Consider the following 27,181-nt stretch of genomic DNA (forward strand, 5'->3'; position numbering starts at 1 on the left):
TAAATGTGACTGGTTACTGCAGTTAATGTTATGTGATGCTTTCCATATGTCATATTTAATTGGAATAATGCTTGTATGTAAAACATGCCCGATACTATGACAGACATTGTCATGTGTTAACTTTACAACAGTCATTACTAAAAAGTCTAAAAATGAAGTGTAGCTGTAGCCCATAGCAACCAATAAGATTCATGCTATCATTTATCTAATACAGTACAGCGATGGGCAAGCCGTACCGCAATGGGCAAGCCGTACCGCAATGGGCAAGCCGTACCGCAATGGGCCATCCGTAAAGCCCCCGATACCCTGCAGGGCAGCAATCTAACCTTCAAAAGGGCAGCACATTACGCTTACTCTCAGTAATAACTTAAAATAAACACATTAAATAAAAGAAAAACGTTTATCGCTTATAAACATATCAGCAGACAAATTAAACAAGTGTTACAATCTATAACAAACAAATGTGACAATAAAGCAGCGAGGAACCGGAAGACACAGGTGTTGCCCATCACTGATCTAGTACATTTTAGAAAATGGACAGAATGTGATTGGTTGCTATGGGCAACACCTCCCCTTTCCCTTTTTAGAATCTTTAATAAATCTACTCATATTTGTAGCCACTAGAAATTTCAAGGAATTTGTGCTGCAGATTTATCTAACCCTGTCCTGCTCTCAGAGGATATTGCAAGTGTCACCTATTTTTCTAAATATACGACTGCTGTATAAATACTTGTCACATCACTGTATTTTATTTATTTTTTTTTATACCAAAACCATATTCGTACAAACATTCCACACATTGTATCCTTCCGATAGAATTGTCCCAGATTCTTAAAGATCCTATCAAGTCAGTGGAAAGTTCCAAGTTATAGATTAATCTAAGGAGCGTTTTAGTTCAGTGTGAAGTCCTATTGAAGCCTCAAAGGGATGATGCGGTACAATAACATGGCTTCAACAACCAAATATAAGCAATTTTTTTTGTACCATAATACCCAGAAATGCACACAGGAGCACATAACTGGAGGCTTCACGCTGATTGGAATCTCCCCATCTGTGTCCTGTCCCGTGCAATGTATACCTGTGAGTAATCGGATGCAAATATCATGTGTGTGGCCCTACCTACATTTGTGTTAGCTGGATACACACACAGATATATAAATATATCTATACACATACACACATACATATAAACACTGAATACTTTAGCACAGAATTAGGACTGAGGGAGCATATACAAATAGTGTGTGTAAAATATGTACACCGATTACAAAGACAGAAAAGTGTGACATTGGGACAGAGAAAGTAGGGAATCATGGTTATTATCGACATGGACAGGAGTTTAATTATTTTATTTTATTTTTAAATAATAAAAGTAAAAACAAAAATCAACTCAAAATAGTAAACCCATTTTACAAATAGAGTGGTTATATTAAAAAAATAAAAAATAAAAAAATAAATAAATCAGTCAATTAAAAATAATAAAGGATTAAATAACCATTTAAACATTTCCCAATTACTGATTGTTCCATCTTTTGAACTTTCAAAGAATTATGTTAAAAAAAAATATTTATCTATCAAAAGGTTACCATGGTGATCTATTTTTAGTGCTCAGAAGACAGTTGAAGCAATTAATTTCATCTTTCCTGTTTCTATAGAAGTATATCAGAGGTCAAAGAGGCACATGAAGAATCAGAGGGAACATACCACGTGAGGAAATACTGAGACTCAAAAACCAGCAGCTTAGGTCCATCGTTTCTATCTCCATTCATTACACCGGCCACACACAACCATTATCCCTGAAAGCCAAGCACACACGTCTGTGGCCAAATTGGACAGGTTTCTATCATTCAATGCTCTGGATAAGCAACCAGATTTCCTCTGACATTATTGAGGTCTGTGGGTTTGTGGGATGATGAACGGTCAATATAAGTCACTTGCTGTCATCTTCCAATGGCATTTATCAACGTGTTCCATAATGATTTCATCAATTTCAATTGCATTGTTTCAGAGGATTATTTACTAGATTTGCACTAAGGTGTAAATCTGCACCAAATACGTAGCAACTAATAGGCTTTCCTCCGTCACCCTCACAGGCACCAACTGAATATAGTCTAATGTAGGCTAACCTTAACACGTGTGTAAATATACTTCACTTACAAATGGAGTTGAGGGTGTGTGCGAGCACTGTTCTTGTTTTGTAAGGAATGGATAAACATTTACCTCCTATGGGCTCTAGTCATTAAAGAGAGAAAGGCAAAAAAAGGAGTAAATTTGATCCTGGACAAACCATGTTACAATGCAAGGGGTGCAAATTAATTTATTATTTTGCATGTAAGGAAAATATAGTCTGCTTTTTTATCTGGAACACAAATACTTGATAGCTTTATGTTTACACAGAAATTTAAAGTTGATCTAGAACACGCCTTACTCAAACTATAAATCTGTCCCCACATTTTAAATTTACCTCCCCCACCAATGCAACATGGTTTTGCCAAGGTGCAAAAAGTTACTCATGTTTTGCTTTGCTATCCTTAATGACTCAGGCCCTGTGTGTGTGTGTCAAATAACACAGTGACTGTCACAAGTGTACTGAACTTAGTGACAGGCAGAATAATGTCGAACATGGTGGACGGAAGGCAGACTGGAGAGCACATCATTAGGACGGAAAAGGACCAAATGCATTAGTCCACAAACCTACTGGTGTTGTATTTTTATTCGCTAGTAAAAACATGTGAAACATCTGACATTCGTTTGTTACCCCTTGGAGATCACTTTAGGCTTTCCCAATGTATTTACTTAACCTATAAGCACAAAAAAAAAAATAAGTATAGAACATGACGCATTCCGACACCGGAACACTGGAAACAAACGGTCCTCAAACTGTTTAATTGCGCTTTTGTACAGTTAAAACATTACCAAAACACATGATATAAAGACCTTGGGTATGAGCCCTTATGTGGTTAGTTAGGGGCAAGGAGTGTAACATACATCATCAGGGGAGAAAGAATCAGATTTGGCATTTTTTCATGCGGAGGGGATAGAAACCACCAAGCATACCTCCCAACTGTCCCACCATCCTGATCAGGACACTTTTGTCCCACGGGTAGGAAATTTGAGAGGTATGCGTCAGTCACTACTGATCTGCATGGAAGAGCAGGGGTGAACAAGTACTGCGAATGGTGTTTGGAAGGGAGGGTTTGTACAGGGCAGCTGTTCCGCTACCAGAGACAACTGTTGGGAGGTATGACCAAGGAGTGATGAATTTCCCAATAAGAGGCACTTGGAGGAGGAGATTATAGCCCATCAGCTACCTCAGACAATGGAAACCTAGAGCAGAACCTGAGGCTTTTTAAATTTTCTTACTCAACTGTCTTTTTATATTGCAAAGACAAAATTGACACCACTCGACGAGATATTTCCTTATGCCAAGTTCCACTCACTCTACCCACCATTACCTACACTCCCCAATCCACCCTAAATTAATTATCTTCAGTTACTGAAGATGAAGTCTCTGCACTCATTTTATCATCTCACCCTACAACCTGTACCCTCGGCCCTATTCCCTTCCAATTTCTCCACTCCCTCTCCTCCACTGCATGCCCACCTCTAACTCACCTCTTCAACCTGTCTCTCTCCACTTACACATTTCCATCCTCCCTTAAACATACGCTCATCTCACCTATTCTAAACAAACCATCTCTCGATCCAGCCTCTCTCTCCAACTACCGCCCGATTACTCTCCAACCCTTTGCCTTCAAACTACTTGAGCAATTAATGTACAAACGCCTGTACCACTTTTTCTCCTCTTATTCCATTCTCGACTCGCTGCAATCAGGCTTCCGCCCCCAACATTCCACTGAAATTGCTCTCGAGAAAGTGACCAATGATTTACTTACTGCAAAATCTAAGGGTAATTTCTCCATATTCATTCTCCCAGACCTCTCTGTTGCTTTTGATTCTGTTGATTACCCGCTTTTCCTACACACCCTTCACTCCACTGGCCTTCGTGACGCAGTTCTTTCCTGGTTTACATCCTACCTATCGATCCGCTCCTTTAGTGTTTCTACCTCTGGCTTATCCTCCCCTCCACTCCCACTATCTGTTGGGGTGCCACCATGCTCTGTTCTTGGCCCTTTACTCTTTTCATTGTACACCTCTCTTGGGGCACTAATTCGCTCATTCAGCCTCCAATACCACCTCTACGCTGATGACACCCAAATCTATATCTCTTCCCCTGACCTCTCTCCTTCTGTACCATCTTGTGTAACCAACTGCTTTTTCTCTACATGGATGTCCACAGCTACCTAAAGGACACATGTCCAAAACAGAGCTTATTATCTTTCCTCCTGCCAGAGTCACCATCTGCCCTCAAATCTCCCTGACTGTCAATAACACCACAACTTCATCATCATTTATATAGCGCCACTAATTCTGCAGCGCTGTACAGAGAGCTCACTCAACTTCCTCAGTCTCCCAAGCCCCCTGCCTTGGTGTCACTATGGACTCCGCCTTCTGCTTTATTCCTCTCCCAGTGCTGTCGACTCCACCTTAAAAACATTGCCAGAATACGCCCTTTTCTTACCCAACATGCTACCACTGGCTCCCTGTGTCCTCAAGAATCAAATTACTCACCCTTACCTACAAAGCCCTCAACAACACTACCCTTGCATACATTTCAAATCTCATATCATACTCTCCCTCCCGCCTTCTTAGATCTACCTCTGGCCTTCACCTTGTCTCGTCTCTGGTAACCACCTCTCACTCCTGCCTACAAGACTTCTCCCGCGTTGCTCCTCACTTATGGAATTCCCTACCACGCTCAGACTTTCCTCGCACAGGCTTCAAATCTTTAGATGCTCTTTGAAAACCCATATCTTTTTTTTTTTTTTTTCCAATAGAGGTGACCTTATCCGCGATAACACTATTCACACTAATGCACACTCACAACTGTCCCAATCTACACTCTGAGCCACATTTACTCCTCTTGTTTCAGCTGTGCCCTCTTCCATTTAGAATGTAAGCTCTCTAATGAGCAGGGTCCTCCATACCCTTTGTTTTCATGCCTGTATTTAATTTTGTCTACCTTGTATGTCCCTGTTTTATGTATGTAAGGTGCTGCGGAGCACTGTGGCGCCTTACAAATCTATGATATTTATAACGCTTCAATCATCTTTGAGAAAATATGGGGGCTGTGGACTACCAACAACAGAAACATGAGTAGTTTTAGCTGCTAAGCAATATTGTTTGTAAAACTTGATTAATACGTGTTACAATATTAGAGGAGAGAACACAATATGTTAAATATCTATGCAGTAGTATTTAACTATAAATAAAATACAATAGTAAATCTGTTGACATGTGTGGGAGCTGTCACCAAGAGCACAAAAATAACAAAAAAAAACCCTGCAAAGTCAATAAAAAGTTAAAAATAACAACATTACTTATTGTTTGCAGAGCTGCAATGAGCAAATAAATATTTGCTCAGTTCAGCCCAGTAAGAGGCACTAATTGTATTCATTTTCATTTTAGTAAAGCTTCTGGTTCCTTTGTTTTGTTTAAGATTCCAGGATTGCTCAATCCCTTTTGGGTTTTTCCACAAGAACAACTCATACCTTAGTTTAGTTTATTATGTGATCAGTAATGGCCAATATCTGTAGACTGCTCTGGATAATGACTCGCTGTCATTTCAAGATAGGTCATTCCTGGCTTCATATGTTTTTTGAAGTAGACTGAATCACTATCGTTCTAAATTTAAGGCATCTATTTTTTTTTCACAATAGATGGTAGACTACTTGCATGTTGGACATATTCCTATTGGTCTGTTTATAATAAAGATCATCTAGAAAGCCAGGGTCTCTTACGTGTGCAGGTATGCTTTGGACAAAAATTTGAAGTGTAGTGTCTAAATAAATAGAAAATGGTCCCAAGAGAGAAGCAGAAGCTCATATAATTGGACATCCCTGGGGTTAACTATGCTCACTGGTGCACTTACACACTACATACTTGACTGAAGGTCTCCTCCAGAGGCATTGCACTATGATCACCATGGGACTGATTAATTAAGGAACTTAGGGAAGAAATTTCTTATTTCAGTCTCCTGGACAAAACCATGTTACAATGCAAGGGGTGCAAATAAGTTTTCTATTTTGCACATAAGTTAAATACTGACTGTTTTTTCATCTAGCACACAAATATCAATTTTAAATTTCAGTGTACAAATAAGCTATCAAGTATTTGTGTGCTACATGAAAAAAAATAGACATTATTTAACTTATGTGCAAAATAGAAAACTTATTTGCACCCCTTGCATTGTAACATGGTTTTGTCCAGAAGACTTAAGCAAGAAATTTCTTGCTTAAGTTCCTTAATGAATCAGGCCCCATATGAGGAACTCAACTTCACCAGCCCTAATCATAGCCATCGGTAATGCCTATGAAAAATACTACACATGCTGGTGCATGCTTGAAGTGCTGGCTGGAATGAAGGTACTGTTCTAATGTGGCCAGAGCAAATGTCAGACAAGGATGGAAGATAAGGTAACAAAGAAGATGGTCATTACTGATGGTCAATACTGATAGGTTAATGAAAAAGGAAAACAAGGCTATTACATATACTTATGGTGTCAGGTACATATTAAAGAAGAACTTTAGTTTAGGATGCATCAATGCATTGATATATCAATAAAAAAAAACTAAAAATGACATGTACTTGCCATGGATGCACCATTTCCTGAATCTATTTAGTGTCATCTATGGCTGTAATGGTCTGTTTTCTAACAAGCTGAGCAGGTGTTGATGTCCCTCACATATGAACTTTCTGATTGCAGAGCTCCCCATTCAGGAATTACACCATACTAAATTTCTATTCCCCATAAAACATGTATTTCCTCCCAGAGCCCCCCTGTGAATTTTGTTTGACAATCTGCGCACAATACAGTGGCTGTGGAATGACACAATTTGGGAATGCTCAAGTCTGGAAATTAACAAAAATGTTACCAAAGACAAAACCCCTGAATTTGCTTCAATGCCCCACAAAAGGTACAACAGGAATCTATGTTTACCACATGTACTCCTATGTGCTAGGCACGGTTACGCAAATAATATTTTTGTGGTTACAGTTTTTTAATGACAGTCATACAAAGCAGCCTTTGGAGATTCTTTGTAAGGACTAGTGAATCAAAAATGCCCTGGATGACCTGCAGTCTGTTCTTTCTTTACCTAGTGTCACATAGTCCTGGTTGTCTGCTGACAGCACGAGACGTACCATGGAACAGTCCCAGAGCCTTTAGCTTTAACTGTATTCCTGGCACACTGGTGCTGATAAACTTTATGAATGCTGTGGGCAAAGTGCCCAAGTTCCTCAAGCATAAAATACATTCTCCACCCTTTCTAAGGGCTTTCCAAAGTCATGTTTATCATGTGCAGGCTGTGCTACGGTAGCAGAACTGGAAAGAAACTGCTTAAGTTAGAGGCTTGTATGAAAACCACTGATCCGCTTCCTCAAAACCAGTTGAATATCAAATTTTATAACATCTTTTTATAGGAGTTCTATCGCGCGCTATACTATTGTACTACCCACATTGATACGGGTAGGTTTGTGACCTAACTGAGCTCACCTTAGGATACCTGTATAATATGGGATGGTTGGTCATTGGTAGACAGCTTTAATGCGCTTTGAACAATGACTCATTGTACTTAAAGTATGTGCCGCTTTCTTGCACATGCTCACCATTACTAGTATATTCAGGATTCATGACATTTTAACGGCCCTGAATAACAGAGATCCCCAACTTAAAAATGTTTAAAAGCAGCTTCCAGACAGTTCTATCCCTTGCCGATAGCCGTTCGGGTTCCTTTCCTACACTGAACTCAGGAAAGCTGCCCGAGATCAATGCAGTACAGGAAACAGAGATACTCAACAGGCAGTTATAAGCTGCGATTCTTTCGCAGTGGCGTCTGTATAATATAGCAAGTAACTGTGTGGCCGATCAGATGGTCAGTGAGACATGTGTAGTTGGTCCAGCATTCACCATGTAGGAGGCCTCACCATCATTTCTGCTCACGGCCCTAACGGTTACTGGGTGGATACCACAGGTTTATCATGACCATTGTAATCATGTAACTGGACATAGTAATCATCTTCCCTGCAGACTAAGATTATTTTCGGTCAGTTTGTGAGTATTTTGGACATGAAGTTTCAATGCTTGCATGGGATATTTTTGGAATAGCTAGACAAGCTTTCCTACCAACTGCTAGCTGGCATGTTTCAGCAACATGCATGTGTCTGAACTGTTTTACCACGTCTGACTTGCCTATATTTCAAAAGATTCTCAAATCTCTATACGTTCTACATTTACTTACTAAACTTTTCTTTTGTTTTGAACTCAGGGATCATAAAATCTGTAAGCACATGGCTTTCATATGGCTACAAGATAATGATGGACAACAGGCTGCACTCCAAGCCTTCACCTGTGGCCCCCAGCTCTCTCTTTTTGGGATGTAGTTTAAAAGTTGACAGTGAAAATGTCTACACTGAAGATGTGTACTCCAAAATTTCTACAATTATAACGGCTACATGTTCTGAAGGTCGACAGGTAAAATGTCGACATGTAAAATGTGTGCAGGGTTGTAAAGTCGACAGTCAAAATGTTGACATAAAGATTTAAAACGGCAAGAAACTGCAAAAAAAACCAAAACATTATTATGTACACATTTTCACCGTCGACTTTTGATACCCAACCCTTCTTTCTTATGCTCCATCATCCTTTTTCAGCTTTACAGTCCACCAGTTCTTATTCTCTGCTTTATGCACCACTGAGCTTCAGTTCGTAAAAGCCATGGCAGCAGTGAATCTCGACGGGTCCAGGGTCACACGCAGGGGAGGGGTTTCTGAGTCTCCAGAAACCCCCCATGCGCTAACTTAGTGCCCACCATATCGGCACTGTCCTATACAGCAGCCGCGGCGCTGTCAAAGAAGCGCCCCTGGCGGTGCTGTATTGTATACAGCACCGCCGCGGACGCTTCTTTGACAGCGCCGCGGCCCGCGCATGCGCAGCAGCTCTCTCTCATGGGGTTTTTTTTTTGGGGGGGGGGGGGTGGGCTGAACTTAATTAACTTTCACGTGACACAGAAGAGGGGTGAAAGTCTGTACCACATGGTCTCTCTCTTTCCTCTATAGGAAAGAGATGGGCATAACATGGGCTGCCCAAACATCACTTAACTTGCTTAATTTTAAGGAAACGTAAATCACCCAAGTGTGCTGCAAAGTTCTTGTTTAGATTTGATTACACTTATAAATGTGAAAAGCCGTTCTGTATCACAGGGCACATTAACCACAAGCACAACAGACTGGCAGATGGCAAGCTCTGTAGAATTGTGTGTAGCCCGTAGTAGCCGTACACTCAACATTCAAAACCTGGTGGAAAATCTGGTCACCCAGAAGGGAGCTGTCAAATTTGTTTGTTATACAGTAACTTGTAACACTAGTTTATTTTACATTAAAATGCCTGCTGATATGTAACAATAGGTAGATGTCTCTTTCTTTAATTCAATGTACGATATTGTTTTAACGTATCACTGAGACTAACAGTAATGTGCGGCTATTTATAAACAGCAGACGGCCTTGAAGTTGCCATTCACTGGTTTCATCACTCAAACGTACCACCCGCCTGCCGTCCAGGTTACAGATGTGTGTGAATCTCACCCACATAGTGACACTCGGTCACTACCATATTATATACATTTTTAACTTCCACTTTGGGTAGCCCCTGAAAAAAAAAAACAATAATCCGTCAATACAGCAAATATGGTGGAAGGGGCAGGGGGTTGTTACCCTGTGCCAGGCACAGAGATCTGGCTGGCACTGTGGCTCACAGCCCTGGCAGACGAAATCTCTCCATAGTACTACTGTAATGCTGTTTATAGTCCATAAGCGGATCACCCCTTTAATGGAAAGCTACAGGTTTTCTCCAGAGTACTCCAGGCATCATTCTGTATTTACTTAGGCAAAAGTCCAGATTCTGTTTAGAACCGTTCTTAATAATAATTTAACAGGCTGTCTTATAAGTGGTTATTCCTCGTCATGCTCAAACACCCAGTAAAGAACAGACCATGTACATGGCACTACCCAGAAGTGTACTCTACTGACTAAGGGAAACATATTTGAAAACAGTACTTGAGAAAACGCTTTCATGTCTAGGATCGTCCACTGCTATTTCACTCAATCAACTGTAATTATGTGATACAAATATGAAGCTATCCTTATTAGGGAAATAAAGCACAAGCTCATTTGCATGCTTATTAACAGTGTTTTTGCAAATCAATTGCTTTTTCCTAAATACACGATGTTCCTTCAGGTTTAAGTGCTTGATAGCCTTTCTTAATCCTTCCCATGCTAATCACAACATTCAGAGGCCTTTGTGAGGGAAAGGAACAAGAGGCGATGTGTGTGGAATGCAAATCAGCAAACGCTGAATTAAAGGGCTGGTCTAAGTAATATCTCACAAAACGAAACATAGTCCGTCCGTGTTTTATTATATTAAATGAACACATCAAATAATATACAGAAAACAAATGACAAAACTTAAGACTGACATAAAACAAAGATACAATCAAAACATATTTGTTGTTTGAACTCTGAGCCCAAACTAGCATTCTTGTAGTTATTCCCCAAAAGCTCTTGTATGTCTATATTATGATGGGAAGGGGGAGACGATCTTTCACGTTGGTTCTAAGGCTTAAGGTTCACGTATTAAAAGTGCAGCTTTAATCCCATTTACCCCCCTGGAAATTAAGCTTCCAAATGCCTCATCATTTGGAGAAGCACTTTATAAATTGGCATTTATGAAGGCCAATCAAGTCCAACAATGGTGCCAACAAGCTCCTGAGTGCCACTATTGTTGGGCTCCATCTGTCAGTGGAGTCAACTGTGAACCCAGAAACAATTTCTTCCAGCTTACAAACCCAATCTCTATAAACAGCGTTAAAATCTTAAACCTGCTGGAACACCGCTGTCTTACCACAAAGCCTCGACATTGAGAAAGAATGTGCCAGTTATGTCACCAGGGACTTCATCCTTTAAGGTATGCCAGGCATTGCTAAGCGAGCCACGCTGCCATGGATTTAATAGCCATTGCTATTTTCTTTACTATTAGATCCAGAAATATATTGTAGCCTCTGCTGACGTCATTGCATTCGGATGCACAATTACATTGAACCAGATCAACTAAACACTTGATTTTATTGGCTCACTTGCAGTAGAGAGATAAAAAGCAATTGCTGGTTGTTTACTAATACAATATTAGTAAACTAGCTCTAACATAGTGAAAACAGTTTAATAAAAAAAAAAGTAAAAACAAATAAATGAAAATGATATCCCAATAAGTGCTTCAGAACTTGAATAAAGTGCATATATTAAGTATCTCTATGGGGGGAATTCAATTGGCCGTGTTACTGCCGAAAGTAACGTGGCATGCGCACTATTACTAGTATTATGGTAATAGTGCGCATAATTACCATTAATACAGTCATCTCAACGCCCCTGAGCCACGAGCAGAAAGCAGGGTTAATATTACCGTGTTAACGGAAATAGATTTAGCGGCAGAATTGAAGTCCCCCTTATACTTATAAATAACTTGTAGAGCAATATTATAGATGTAAGTAATTAATTTAATTTTAGACTGAGAACTTAAAGGGAAAAAAAAAATGAAAGTTATTCTTCAAATGGAACAATTTGGAATATGTGGGAAAAAAGTCTGAACACTGAGGTGCAAAGAACCTCTGGACGTGAAGGGGTTAAGAAGCTTGGCCCACAGGTGTTTTTCTGCGGAGTGTAAACACAGAACAGGGTGGGGTTATGAACAGGATAAAGAAGCGGACAGACAAAAATGATAACAGCGGCGGCCTTTTCATTAACCCTTTACATCACAATATTTTATCGATACCATGTGTTCATTATATCAATATCCAATTAAAGGGTAGTCAAATTAACCCGCTCACCACCAAATATATGTCTATAATTAAAATATCACTCTGCAATACGGGACCTATAGGTTGAATATACGTAGAATAGTCTTGGTAGTTCTGACAATAGAATACCTGTAACCGTTCTTAAAAATAAATAACAGCTACTGAGGACATTATAAAACCTTCAGTAGATTTTAAAGATAAAATATCAGCAGATGAATTTAAGGTTGTCTACGGAACTTAACGCTACGGTTATGAGAATGAAGGTGGAGATTCTATTGGGTAAATCGAAGACCTTTAAACATGTTAATAACGATTATGAACTAAATACAGTTTATTCTTGGAAGGATGAAAGTAGACAGCAGATGAGTCAACATATCTCAAGGGAAGAACCTGCTGCCGGCATCCAGTCTTCATCATCTGTTGCAGCTCAGATACAGATTCCTGTACAGCAGGGATCTGACACAAGTACCTTTTTCTTCATGCAAATCGACAATCAAGATATAAAGCAGTGATGGGCAGCAGGCAGCTCTAGGCATGTGGCCCTGCCAGCCTTCACCTGCGGCCCCCAGCTCCTCCCTGCTTTATTGTCATAGCTTGTAACGTGTGTTTATAATGCCTGCTGATGGGTGTGTCCTTCTTTGATAAAACAATACATTTAAACATATTACTGAGATTAAGGGGGAGTTCAATTGGCCGCGTTACTTTCGGCAGTAACACGGCCTGCACACTACTACCAATATTACGCTAATAGTGCACATAATTGCCATTAATACGGTCATTTCAACGCCGACTTCAGGGTTAACATTACCGTATTAACAGTAATAGGTTTAGTGCGGCGTTACTCTGACGGGAATTTTATTCCCCCCTAAGGGTTAGAGGATCGCCCTTGCCCCGCCCCCTCCGAAGTTGCCCATCACTGATAGGACAAGGAGGAGACATAAAGACAAGGTATTGGGTATTATCACCAGTTAGTGAGAACAGTAGCAGGGGTACCAGACGTAGTCATTAACATGTCATCACGGGTCTTTGAAGCTTAGGCTGTCCTTTTCAAATCATAAAAATCTGATATTCAGAATGTATAAAATGATGGGTGGTTTGACTTCGTTGAGGGCTAAAAGTGACTTTGCGCCTTTAACCATTCATTAGACATGTTTGGTATTAAAAGATAAGAATAGGTTACATGAGATGAAAAAAAGCAAGATCTCATAGTCTTTCCTAAGTGGCTAAACTATTGAAGGGTTTACCTAAACAAAAGGGGCCTGATTCATTAAGGATCTTAAATTACGAAGTTTCTTATTTAAGTGTCCTGGAGAAAACCATGTTACAATGCAAGGGGTGCAAACTAGTTTTCTGTTTTGCACAAATACTGACTGTTATTTCATGTAGCAAGGGTGGAACTAAAGCAGCCATGGATAAGAATAACTACATGATTGAGGCAAATAAACAGCTTATATAGAAAAATATTTGGATTGGCATTTAGAGTCAATCGTTTGTAAAATCCCTACATGTTTAAAAGACACACAATAGTTTATAATGAAGTGAATTAGTATTGAACAACTAGAAGGACATTAGCTATTGTATACAATCTATGTACAAATCTTGTATACATTAGTACCACATGGAGAAGGGAATAAAAGTATTGAATAAGGTTTACTGAGAGAAAATATAATTGTTATGTTTTGTCCTAGCAGAGAATTATTTTTGATTTCAAAACAATTTATATCTTCAGGAAAAAAAAAGGTACCAGTATGGGGGCCAACATGGCTCCATGTTATAAAATATCTTTATAAATAATGTGGAGCAGTGCTTGTTCCTAGAAGATAAACGGTATTCTCAATATATTACATATTGGCATAACTATGTGGAAGACATATTGTTTATGTGAGATCAGATAATAAAAGCTCTACGGTTATGACAGAAACTGTGAATAAGGCAATTATAGAGTACTTATAATAGAAAGTCTTAAACAAGACTGTACATATACTGTATATTGGCTGGTATTGTCATGTTGTAGAATATTTTCAGGCTTAGGGGCATATTCAATTCCGATCCGCGGTAACTCGCGTTACCGCAGAAAATGCGCAGTACTACCGGTAATACGGTAGCGCAATAACGCGGATTTTTGTACAAAGCCCTATGGGCTGTGAACGAAAATCCACGTTATTGCGGTACCGCAGATTAGGTTCGCGGCCGTTCCGGCGCGATACCGCGGATCGGGATCGGAATTGAATATGCCCCATAGAATCTAATATTGCAGAGCTTTGATTATAGCGAATATTATTTAACCAATTACACATACTAGATTTTTATCTACTCCAAAATATAGAATGCTCCCATGTAGGAACCATGGACAATGATATAACAAAAGATGTCTTTGTTTCAAACATCACAATGTTAACAAATACCAGTGAGATTATATGCTGTATGTGTGTGTAAAAGGCTAATATATTTTTTGAACTGCACCCTTGGGTAAAGCTATGTTGGGCCTAACACGAATGCTGTTAAAACAAGACTTACATAATATAGATTCAGTATCTGAACCATTAATGTAGATAATAGAAAGGAAGAACAGTCATGTTGGTTGACACTTTTTCGATAGAAGACATAATACTTATCAGTTACGCTGCAGGTACTGAAGGAGGTCAGGTACCACCTTGAGGAGGCAATTTAAAAAAAAGTGTTGTGGGAAGCATTTTGTAGAGACTGATTAGACGCGTCCAAATGGTTTTAATTGTGGAGTTTAATCTAAAATATTTTCTAAAATAAGGAGTAAAGTAATGTGTTACCTGGTGCTTATTGTGTGGGACTATTGTTATTATAATGGTTGGCATATTATATTCAAATACAAATGCAGAATAAACAATGGTGCTACTACCTACTGTCGAAGTCAGCAAATTGGATAGTCATTTCAATTTATATCGAGCAGATTTGGTTGTCTGTGTCTGAAATTATGTGTAGAGCATGCTATGGCGTGGAAGGGCGTGCCCAGTCGCAACGACAAATTTTACACTTTTACACACATTCACACAAACATACACATTTGTAATTAGTACACATTAATTGTAGTTGCAACACAGTTATTTATGTCGAAATATAGCAGTATTTATGTTTAGTATTATAAGTTATATACATGTTAGTGAAATTAAAGGTTCAGGTTACATCATTTTAATCCCCTATTCATCAACAATTGTCCGGTTCATTCGCTGAAGAGATCGCACATTGCATACTCTAGTTAGCGATGTTAGGGAATAAATGTTTAAAGTGATACTGACTGTATAATGCAAACAGACTAGTTGAAACTGGATTCTTGGTGGGAAAATCGGAGTGCATCCCCTGGAGAGCTGACCTCCACCTTTGGATATTTTGGTTTGAACTGGCCTATGACCTGCAGTACACTGGACCTTCCTGAAGCTTGGACCAATAGAAGCAAGCCACATCTTCTTCATTGTTTTACTGTATTCACTGACTGTATATAAGAAGGCTCTGGACCTAGTGACCAGTCTTCTTGACCACAGCCTTCAGACCTGAATGACTGTACATTGGATCCAGAGCGCCTGCGATAAGTAACGGCTGTACTTGTTTTATTTTGCATTGTTATTCTGCTACTTTTTGCCATTAAATTACTTTGTGCTTTGGAACCACACATCGGGGTTCGACAATCGTTATTGGATAGCGACTAAACGTGCATAACACTACAATAAAAAATGTAAAAAAAAAAAAACACAATATAAACAATTGGTCAGATATAGAAATGAAAAAGTCCAGATCGAAAATGAAAAAAAAAAAATCCAAATCTGGTTACAATGTGTGGAAAGAGGTCTCTTTGGATAATGCACAAACTTTATGATCTTAAGGCACCTTAAGAAGGGTCTTTTTGGAACAGTATTTGATTTTGTGATTTGGCCGATAATTCCAGCTCCCAAATATTCATAAGATATACATAAAATTAAACCGCAAAGACATAAAAATTAAACAGTAATTTGTATTGTGATATATGTGAATAAAGTGTGACTCTTAACTTTTATTTTTCATTTGTATATTTGACAGAAACTATTCATATTGGGTTTTTTTTGTCAGCGATTGCACCGTTGTTTATTTCTCATTTATATTTGATTATTTGTCTGTTTGTAATATTGATAGAATCCTAGGTATATCCAGACAGCCATCATTGAAGAGCACTTTAGGTGGGAATTCTAGTATAGGTTTTAAAACAGATGGTTGTACTAGTATGTAAATATATTTTGTATAATCTTTTAGCAACTTGTGTTCATCTGTCTACATGTAAGCAGCAGTTGATTTATTTGTGCTCAGAATTAGCCTACTATACGTTATTGCAGATAATCTATCGACGTGCTATTTTGCTCAAGTATAAATATTTGGTGAAGAATGGGTTACTCTGACTGCCCTCTATTTGGATATTAACATAATTATGATATTGCATTTGATAATGTGATTGGTGGAAAGTTTAACATAGCGGTCACCACTGTGTTATTTCTATATATCTATATATTCTATATATACAAAGAGAATGTAATCTCGAAATGGTATATATACACACTTTAGTGTTTTATAATGCTGAATTCCTACGTGTGGTCCCGAATGACCTTAACACCACAGACGAAAGTGACCAGGTGGGAGCCATAGTTGGAGTGAAGGCATCTTGTTTTTTTAGGGTGGAATTATGCACATTGGCAAGTAACAGCATTCTACTAAACAATAATCAGCCTGTACCCAACAGATTATACAACTCGCTACATTGCCAATGTAACACTTGTCTACTTGGGATATACAGAGAGGTATGACAAGGTGAACTTGATGACAACATTTAGATCATCTAATTTAGTTACCACCCTCCAGCCCATACAGGGTTCACTCAGGTGGACAGTACTTGATGCTACAATCTGCGGTATCACAGCATCCCCTGCCCACCTTACAGGCAGATAGGCACCCAAGCAAACAACAAAAACCTTGTCTGCTCTCTCAGGAATCCAGGAAGTCTCCTCCTAAGCCAGGATCCTCCCGGACACTCCAGGAGAGTAGGTCACGATGTACAATGTCCAACACATTCCCTTCTCTGCCCCATAGTTAATTACACCAGTCAGTGTACCCACCAAAAAGGAAAACTACATTATGCCCCAACAAAACACCATTACACTAGTCTGTTCCACCAGAAATAAAGGATTATATATAAGTATGTGGTCCATGAAAAAACTACTGCATCCACCTGAGCCCCCAGAGAACGTATGAAACATAAATAGCCCACCAGGCTGTGCCCCATCGTCTTTTATTTATATAGCACCAGCAAATTCCGTAGCGCTTTACAATTGGGAAAAAACATTAATATAACAATACTGGGTAATACATACAGAGAGGTAAGAGGACCCTGCTTGAAAGCTTACAACTAGAATTGTATCCCCACCCCCAGCACGCCTGCTGCGAATAATTAGAATGGGCTCCTGCCAGCTAATGCTTACAGACATAACATTCAGAGCTGGGCACCGCTATAACTACTAGTGCGTCCAGAGAAGTACTCGCTCCTATAGGATACACCAGTTATGTTGCCACTGGAGTTTCCTCCACAAATGCCATGACCAGATTCTAGTGGTACCTGGAAAGTGCACTGGAGGTTAAACTGTCATGCACAGAATAGGTACAGCAAAAAGCATGGCAACTTTATCCAGTCCCTAGGGCACAAGTGTTACCTGTAAAAGAAACCTGGAGACTGGGGTTTGTCCAGCTCGAAGTGTCTCATAGTGCAGTGAGCTATCGTGTGTCTATGTCTACAGGAAATTGGAGAGTGGTCACTGATGTGGTGGTTCTGAGAAAAGTTATCAGGAAACAAATGCAACACTGTCTCTCAAACCATTTGTTAGAAAAACTCAAGTAAAAGCTTGGACTTGGACACCAACAAAACACAGAACCATGCACCATAATGTGTATGTTGTGTGACATTATTAAAAAGGAAAAATCTATCCTTGTTGGGGAAAGTAGACCCAAAGGGACCAATTTTGGAAATATAGCCCCTATCCCATCATCATCATCATTTATTTATATAGCGCCACTAATTTCGCAGCGCTGTACAGAGAACTCACTCACATCAGTCCCTGCCCCATTGGAGCCTACAGTCTAAATTCCCTAATATAGACACACACTCACACACAGACAGACATACAGAGAGGGAGACAGAGACTAGGATCAATTTTTGATAGCAGCCAATTAACCGAACAGTATTGGAGTGTGGGAGGAAACCAGAGCACCCGGAGGAAACCCACGCAAACACAGGGAGAACATACAAACTCCACACAGATAAGGCCACGGTCGGGAATCGAACACATGATCCAAGTGCTGTGAGGCAGAAGTGCTAACCACTAGGCCACTTTATGTTTAATAATTTGCTAGATACACTCTCCAGTGGGATGTATCCACAACTAACCTTTCCTAGCAATTCTTCAACGCCAGTGGGCTGGGATTGTGCAATCGTCTGTTTATGCCAATTACAGCATCATCCGGCCAGTGCCAGCGGTTTGAACCAAGAAACATGATAAAAAAAGATATCTTCGTTCATCAGTTCAATCCCATGACAGTGGATTTATGAGGGGTCAGTTGGAGTTGGGCACAGACAAGGAGCTCATGCACCGAAATTATACAAAAAGAATGTCTCAAGGAAAACATTACACATACAATAGGAATTGTATTTGTAAAATTCACCCTTTTGAACTCCTTATAATAAAAAGTAGAGATTTCAGAAACCTAACAGACTTATTTATGGAAAAAAGCTCTAAAGTATTACACACTACACATATACAGTATATATGTTTTCTTCTCTATTTAAAGACAAAAATGTATTTGAAAATGAAACAGAGCCAAAAAAAACAATCATCTTAACACTCTATGTAAGAGAGTACCTATTAATACATGTGAATGTGACAAATTATTAATATACATTGATGTTGTTTAAAAATGCTATGCAACATAAATTATTTAATCAAGTCAGGATTTACAGCTATTGATATTGCTGTAAAGTGATGTAGAATGGTCCTTCAATATCAAGTCTTTATAGCTGAATGTTGCTTAGCTGCCTGACAGCTACAGTGTTAAGGTACACACAGTCGTCCAATCAAAACAACACTGGGAAGAGGATAGCCCCACTAGAATCAGTATAGAAGACATGGGGCAATTACACTGTACCACTTCTGTTGTTCTTTACAATGCATGTAAATAATATCTGCCCTTGTTTTACAGGCATGGATGAATGCAAACGGACACGTCTCTTGATCAGTATACTGGATTAGTTTAAGGATATCTGTTCTTGTTTTATAAACAGAAGATGCACAATATCAATTATCTTGTTTAGTATATGGAAGCATGTAATGAACAGAATAATTTCCTCATGGTTGGTCTGACATGTAGTCGTTTCTAATGCACCACAACGCTACGTGTCCTATGCATTGAAGATATGAGCTACGTAAGAGCTGCTTCCACTAAAAAATGTCCTTACTATTTAGTTAGGTAGTAAACAGATATAAATATTTACTCCTGACAGTTGCTACAGTAAATGATGAATAAATACAGAAATCTGTTCAACAGTACCGCAAATAACGTTCTGTAAAAATACAAAATGTGAATAATGTGATAGCACGTTTCACACAATGAATACTGACGGCCACAACTGTTAAGATTGTTACTTAAAATTGTAATAAAAAAAGTAGATGATCAGAATATCAACATAATGCACAGATCACAAATGCTACTAATTATAATCAATATCATACTTTTCAGGATGATGACCCCAAAAATTTCCTACCTCCTTCATTATGGTTGCTTTGACCACATAGTCCAGAATAGTTCATGTAGGTCACTAATTATTGACATGGATGGCAGGCATGTATATAATGAACTCATTCACAGCAGTTGTTGGATATCCACAGTTTGTGTTGTTATGCAGCTGGAAAACCACTAATGGTCAACTCAAGACACTGACTAGAAACCATAAAGTTCACAAGCACAATATAGAAGTTTCAACCATGTTACTTTATATTAATGGGAGAGCAGGTGCATAGCAATATTTTACACCTCTGTAAGAAAGTATCCAAGTATACCTCTAATTCTGTGCCAAGGAAATTGGAAGAAGTAGGAGTCACATAACAGAAGTGGAGACAGATTGATGCTGTAATAACGCACAAACCCCAGGAGGGATTTGTATTTAATAAATATACAGTCTGAAAAACAAGTCACTTTCATCACAACATAAAAGCCAAAGAAACACATAACACCTTTAGAATACCAGAGGATTTAGGAGAACTTCACAACTCAAGACAAAGGGCCAGTGCGCACATTCTCATCTTTAGTATCAATATCAGACTAAAACTCCATGTCTGCTAGCTAGATGTGCACACTGATAAATGCATTTACTCTACAGAAACTAGAGCATCTTAAAGAGCATCACCCACATCATAATTACACCAGACATAGGGAACACTGCACTACTAGATAAGCAGATATATTTGCATTTGATTTTAGTGAATTCGAATATATATTTATGACTTAATAAATTGCTTGTGGTTAAATATACTAGAGAAATGTTTTTTGAAGTAACTATTCTTTTTCCATACTTAGAACTACAAGAATCAGCCCCACAATGTGGTCATTGAACTAGGATAATTATTAAAACCCATTGTAGACACTGACAGCTAAAGGATTACTGTCACTGCGTAATTGTAGGTCAAGCCCTTGCTGTAAGACAAGAACCCAGACCTATACCACAAATGTGATACACGTCTCTCATGGCACACAATCACTACTACAGTATGTGGCTGCTTTGGGTTTGTTGTTCCCCCAGCAGTACTCACCTGTCTGGGGATTCTGGCTCTAGTGAAGTCCGGGAGGGCACTGGGACGGCCAGTGCAGTGCAGGGCGCAGAGTGACCCAAGGAGCAGAGCGCACAGAGCGCATCCCATGTAGACGGCGCAGCGCAGCAGCAGGACAGTGAGGCACAGGTCTCCTCCAGAGGCCCCGCCAAGCTGCCCACTTTCCTGCCCCAGGTGTAGTAGTGACAAGAGCAGCAGTCCAAACACGGCGGCCAGCATGAGGCGAGAGGAAGATTGGGAGCAGGGGGATACTGCGCTCAGCCGATCCGGGCAAAGGTTTCCGGTGGTCGGGGTGGATCGGCTCCATGAAGCGCTCTTACCATCCTCAGCACAGTAGTGTGGCCCGAGAATGAGCTGCGTGCACGGAGGAGGGATGCCCGGTCCTCCCCTCCTCCTGCAGATGGCATGATTTACCAAGCCGGACTCCATGTCACTGCTCATCCCGGGATTACCCGGGTCACTGCCGCTCTCCTCTGCCCCGCCGGCCGCGCCATGACTCCCATTCAGATTCATAGTGCTCCACCATCCCCCGCCGCGGCCAAGCTGCTCATCTCCCACGGGCTGCTGCGAGCTCCGAGCCGGCTTCTCGTCCGCTCACTCTCCACCAGTCTCCTCCCTAATCCCCGTGTCTGTCAGCCGCTCTTCACCCTCTCCCCGCCCAGTCCCTCTGTGGGGAGGAGACAGGAATATTACACAGGACGCGTCACAGCCACCAAGTCATTAATGACAATTATATGATCCCAACTCTGCCTAAATGTTACCTGTTGGCTGCTATCATCAAGGAGTAAGTAATTATACGTGTTATGTATGGACCTACATCACACACACTCTGCAGTCTCCATTTGTAAACATTTGTGATACAAAATGGGTCATTCCGAAGATTTCAGTGGCTTCATGCGTGGTACTGTGATAGGATCCCACCTTTGCGATAAGACAGTTTGTGAAATTTCATCCCTGCTGGATATTCCACGGTCAACTATGATATTATTAGAAAGTAGAATGGTTTAGGAATAACAGCAACTCAGTAACGAAGTGGAGGACCACGTAAAATCACGACTGCTAAGGCACATGGTGCATAAAAGTTGCCAACGCTCTGCTGATTCCGTAGCTGAAGAGTTACGAACATCCACTGGCATTAACGTAAGCACACAAACTGTGCGGCAGGAGCTTAATGGAATGTGTTTCCATGGTTGAGCAGCTGCATGCAAGCCTCACATCACTAAGACCAATGCCAAGCGTCGGATGGAGTGGTACTAAGCACACCGACACTGGACTGTGGAGCAGTGGAAACGTGTTCTGTGGAGTGACGAATCACGCTTCTCTGTTTGTCAGTCAGATGAGCGAGTCTGGGTTTGGTGGATGCCAGGAGAATGTTACCTGCCTGACTGCATTATGCCAACTGTGAAGTTTGGTGGAGGAGGGATAATGGAATGGGGCTGTTTTCCAGGGTTTGGGCTAGGCTTCTTATCTCCAGTGAAGGGCAATCTTAATGCATCAAGTCATTTTGGACACTGCTATGCTCCAACTTTGTGGCAACAGTTTGGGGAAGGCCCTTTTCTATTCCAACATGACTGTGCCCCAGTGCACATAGCAAGGACTACAAAGACATGGTTTGATGAGTTCGGTGTGAAAGAACTTGACTGGCCTGCACAGAGCACTGACTTCAACCCCATCAAACACCTTTGGGATGAACTGGAACAGAGATTGTGGACCAGGCCTTCTCGTCCAACATCAGTGCCTGACCTCATAAATGCTCTACAGAATTTTGCACAAATTCCCACAGAAACACTCCAACATGTTGTGGAAAGCCTTACAAGAAGAGTGGAAGTTGTTATCGCTGCAAAAGGGGGACCATCTCCATGTTAAAGTATATGTTTTGAATAAAATGTCATTACAGTCCCTGTTGGTGTAATGGTCAAGCGTCCGAATACTTTTGTTCATATAGTGTATATTAATTAGTGATCCAGGGGGCTGTTGTTATACACAATTAGATTGTAAGATCTGCTGGATCAATGAATGATTTGAATGATTTAACATTTGATTGCACAGGAATTACCTGATATATTGTTATACAAAGTTAGGGTAATGATAATAATGAAATGGGAGCCATGGTAGAAACCCCTTCACCACAAATGCTGGGCTAGTAGCTAAATGCATTTTCACATACTTCCTTGATCCCATAGATTGTAAACTAGCAAGCGGGACCCTCTTACCGCTCTGTCTATATTACCCAGTATTGTTTTATTACTGTGTGTGTTCCCTATTGTAACTACTACAGGAATTTGCTGGTGCTATATAAATGATGATGATAGCCATAATGTAATTTACAGCCCATTATACCTGGGGTGGAACCAGGGCCGGACTGGCCATCTGGCACTTCTGGCAAATGCCAGAAGGGCCGATGGCAGTGTGGGCCGGTCCGGCTCCCTGCGATACCCCGATTTTTTTATTTTTGTGTGTAGCCATCATGGCATGTGACGTCATGACGGCTCTGTGCGCCGGCCCGGCTCCCACGTAGGACTAGCTGCAGTGGAGGCAGCTGTCAGTGCTGAGGTAAGTGTAGAGAATATGTGTGCAGGGAGGGGGGGGAGACAAACGCAATATGTGTGCAGGGAGGGGGGGAGACAAACGCAATATGTGTGCAGGGAGGGGGGGAGACAAACACAATATGTGTGCAGGGAGGGGGGGAGACAAACGCAATATGTGTGCAGGGAGGGGTGGGAGACAAACGCAATAGGTGTGCAGGGAGGGGGGGGAGACAAACGGAATATGTGTGCAGGGGGGGGAGAGGCAATAAATGACTGCAGGGGGGGAGAGGGGAAATAAATGTCTGCGGGGGGGGAGAGGGGCAATAAATGTCTGCAGGGGGAGGGGCAATAAATGTCTGCAGGGGGATGGGGGGGTGAGTGAAAATGTCTGCAGGGGGAAGGGGGGGTGAGTGAAAATGTCTGCAGGGGGAAGGGGGGGTGAGTGAAAATGTCTGCGGGGGGGGGGAATGGCTGTAGGAGGGGGAAAATAAAAATGGCCAATGTGTGTGGGGGACAGTATATGACTATAATGTGTGTGTGGGACAGTTTATGACTATAATGTGTGCTATTAGGTGAATGTGGGGCTGTTTGGGGAAAATGAGGTCTAATTATTAAATGTGATTATGAATTATTTAATGCCTGGGATGTTTGTGAGAAATGGTTATTTTTATTAAACATAAATGCTATTTAATTTCTTGCTGAGGTTGTTTGGAGGGAGGGAAATAGATTTATTTATTAAATTGGAATACTATTATTTTAATGTTGTGGCTGGAGTGAGGCCTAATTTTATAACGTGGGTGCTATATTGAGTTAACACCGGTGCTGTTTGGAGTTTTCTAACTTTCATGTACCCATTTTTTTTTTCAAAAAAAGGGCCCCCAATATTCCAGGATCCAGACAAGCAGCAACTGATCTAAAGACACCAGCAGCCACAAGTGGTGACAATGACAAGACAGGTAAGAGAGAGCAGGACAGTCTGCCAACTGTCCTGAATTTGGTGGGTGACTGTCCCGCTTAGTCAGGATTTGGTCTGACTGCAAGGACAGTTGGGAGGTATGTCCTACTTCACATTGTACTGCTTGTGAAGAACTGTGTGCACCTAACAGTAGTGCTCACAGTATTGCCTATGTATTTGTTGAAAATGTGTCTAATAACCATATTACATCATAGGAGCCCCCTGTCTTAAGTGCCTAGGGCCCCCTGAGACTAAGTCCAGCTCTGGTTAGCAGGAGGGAGCGGATAGCTACTCCCAGTTCCCGGACAGCACACAGCCTGCAGAGCAAGCCAAGGAGCTCTAAGTCTCATGAGATTTATTAATCTTGTGAGACTAAGTTTCCCTGCTCATTCTACAGGACGTTCCCACTCTGAGGTATGTCAGCAGCATCAGAAGCATAGATAAGTACAGTAGACTCGGGGTGTTGTAATGTGCTTCTGGGGTGGAGGGGTGGCATGATAGGGAGGGCCTGATAAATGTAATGTTTTATTATAATGTATGTAATATATGTATCAATGCCCCATGTTGTCCACGCCCCCAACATAATGTAGCCACGCCCTTAGCGGCACCCAGTTTTTTCATGCTCATCAACAGAGATGGGCCTGTATGCTTGAAATGCCAGGGCTGATTTTTAGTCCCAGTCCGGCCCTGGGTGGAACTATAGGCAAATCAAGTGGTATGGCAGTTATGGTACCCAGTGGTGAGGGCAGGGGCAGGGGGGTATCTGCCCCGCAGGCCGGTCCCATAGTGGGCTACCTTGGGCTGAGTCACTGGACAACCTACATTTTTTTTCCTTTAAATTGTTCCTAATAGGCTGCAGAGCCGAGTTTTGCCCCCTGTGCTATCATTTTCCAGCCAGCCCCTGGCTGAGGGGAGCTTAGTGATGCTTCTCCATCCACTACACCAGTCCCCACTTTGCTCATCTGAACACACACAGGGGCCAATGCATGCACAGTTAATACCTGTTTGGGCTTTCAATAACCACACAAACTGCTTCACTGCACATACTCAGCAGATTCATCCATGCAATCTTGTAGCCAGCATATAAAAATAGACTCCTTTCTAGTAGCAACTATATAACATAAAATATAGATTAGCAAAGCATTGAACATTCCCTTTTGTAGTATACAAAGCAGATCATTTCCATAGATTGTAAGCTTGCGAGCTAGGCCCACTTGCGTCTCTGCTTGCCTTTGTTACCCAGTATTGTTTATTTATTGTGTTTGTTTCCAATTGTAAAGAGCTACGGAATTTGCTGGCGCTATATAAATAAGTGTTGATGTTGATGATCATGCGAAGTATAGATTAGTATAAAATAGAGGCAATATTGGTCACTATTAGATTGTGAGCTTTCAAGAACAGGGTCCTGTCTCCTTCTCACCTCCACTCATTCAACTGTGTGTTCTACTATTATGCCTCTTGCATGTTCTGTACTACGTTTTATGCTTGTTTTTACTTTGGCTATAATGCCTTATGCTTCATTTTGTTGGTATTATTGCATTTATGGTATTGAACTGTCTCCATCTGCCATTGTTCTTGTTGTATTTTGCTTGTTGGGTCTCTACGTTTTATGTACTGCACTCTAGTTCCACGCTGTACAGCACTGCAGATTTTGTTATTTAATGCCTCGTGATTTTTTTCTACTCCTCCAACACATCATTTCAACTGCCCTTTGACATATAATTCTTATTTATTTTTCAAGTAAATTTAGGGCTCCTGCAGTTAAGAGTAAGGAGGAATTTAAAACAAATCAGATTTTGGATTCATGCATTACTTGTGGACATTTCTGTTATCAAGTGGAGTGTAAGAACTATGCTTGAAAACAATGCTCTTGGACCAAAGACTCTGACTTTCATACACCATGCCTATTAAAAAATACAATTTAATATTTTACTAAAGTTTAATAGACAGTGATCACTTATAAAGGTGTGTACTGTACGGTGTATGATCTGAAGTTCAATCTATTTGCTGTCTGCTTAAACTATTACTTTTCTAACAGTCCTTGCCTGACCAATAGGATCCCTTGACTGATCACATGCTAATATCGCGTTGTAGCCTGCACTAGTTACTAGATGTCACATAGAAGTCCTATCCATTGTTTTCTTTATGGTTTCATCAACTAAAATGACATTAGACAATTTAAGAAAGACTTACAGATCCTTAGCATCACCCTGAGGTTCTTTGGAGTATTGTATATATTGCTTTTGGATTGAATGTAGTTGTGGAAGTTGTGTGAATAGTTACAATGATCTTGAATTTTGTCAGTTTACGCTCTTACTGTAGACTAGCGTAAGCCAAAATCTTTAGCAGTGGTTCTTATTTCCGCCGCATGAGCATCAACAACTCTTTTGAGGTCCTCAAAAATGTTTTATTGATTGGAGTAGGACTCACTTTCACAAACTTGAACAGTAGTCTCTGTTTTTCTTCTTTTCTTAAGCGCGTAGAACACACACCTTATTGTTATTCTAATTTTGGATAATTTGACTTAATTTACAGGTTATTATGTTAAAGGTTATGTTAGATCTAAAATTCTGATCCAAGTTTGCCTGTGGTGTCAAGTATATCTGGAAGCGCTTTAATCAGCTGGAGAGAATTGACACAGACCAAGTTCTGTATACAAGGAATATTCTCTGATTTATTGATACAAAGATACAAGTTTTTATAGCTTACTGAATAAAAGAATCCTACGTCATAAGGAAAGTCTATACCATTAGTCTATGAGAAGCGCTACTGATTAACTTTCTCACGTATTCTTGAGGTGTTTACTTTCTCCCCCTTCTAAGGACAGATGAGCCTATTATTTTTATCTCAAGGGGAGCTGGAGGT

General features: G+C 40.5%; 1 protein-coding gene across 2 annotated transcripts in view; it reads right to left on the minus strand.

Annotated features, from left to right (window-relative positions):
• The window catches only part of SNX25 (sorting nexin 25), a 138,617-nt gene extending 117,136 nt beyond the window's left edge, over positions 1-21,481 (minus strand). The window contains exon 1 of one of the 2 annotated variants that reach the window (XM_075196937.1): positions 20,816-21,481. In XM_075196937.1, coding sequence (XP_075053038.1) covers positions 20,816-21,346 — 531 coding nt within the window. In that variant the 5' untranslated portion in view covers positions 21,347-21,481. The remainder of the gene's footprint in view (positions 1-20,815) is intronic. The other variant, XM_075196928.1, reaches the window with a different exon arrangement.
• Positions 21,482-27,181: the final 5,700 nt, after the last annotated feature.

This window comes from Mixophyes fleayi, chromosome 1 (assembly GCF_038048845.1).
Source record: "Mixophyes fleayi isolate aMixFle1 chromosome 1, aMixFle1.hap1, whole genome shotgun sequence".
NCBI classification, from domain to species: Eukaryota; Metazoa; Chordata; class Amphibia; order Anura; family Limnodynastidae; genus Mixophyes; species Mixophyes fleayi.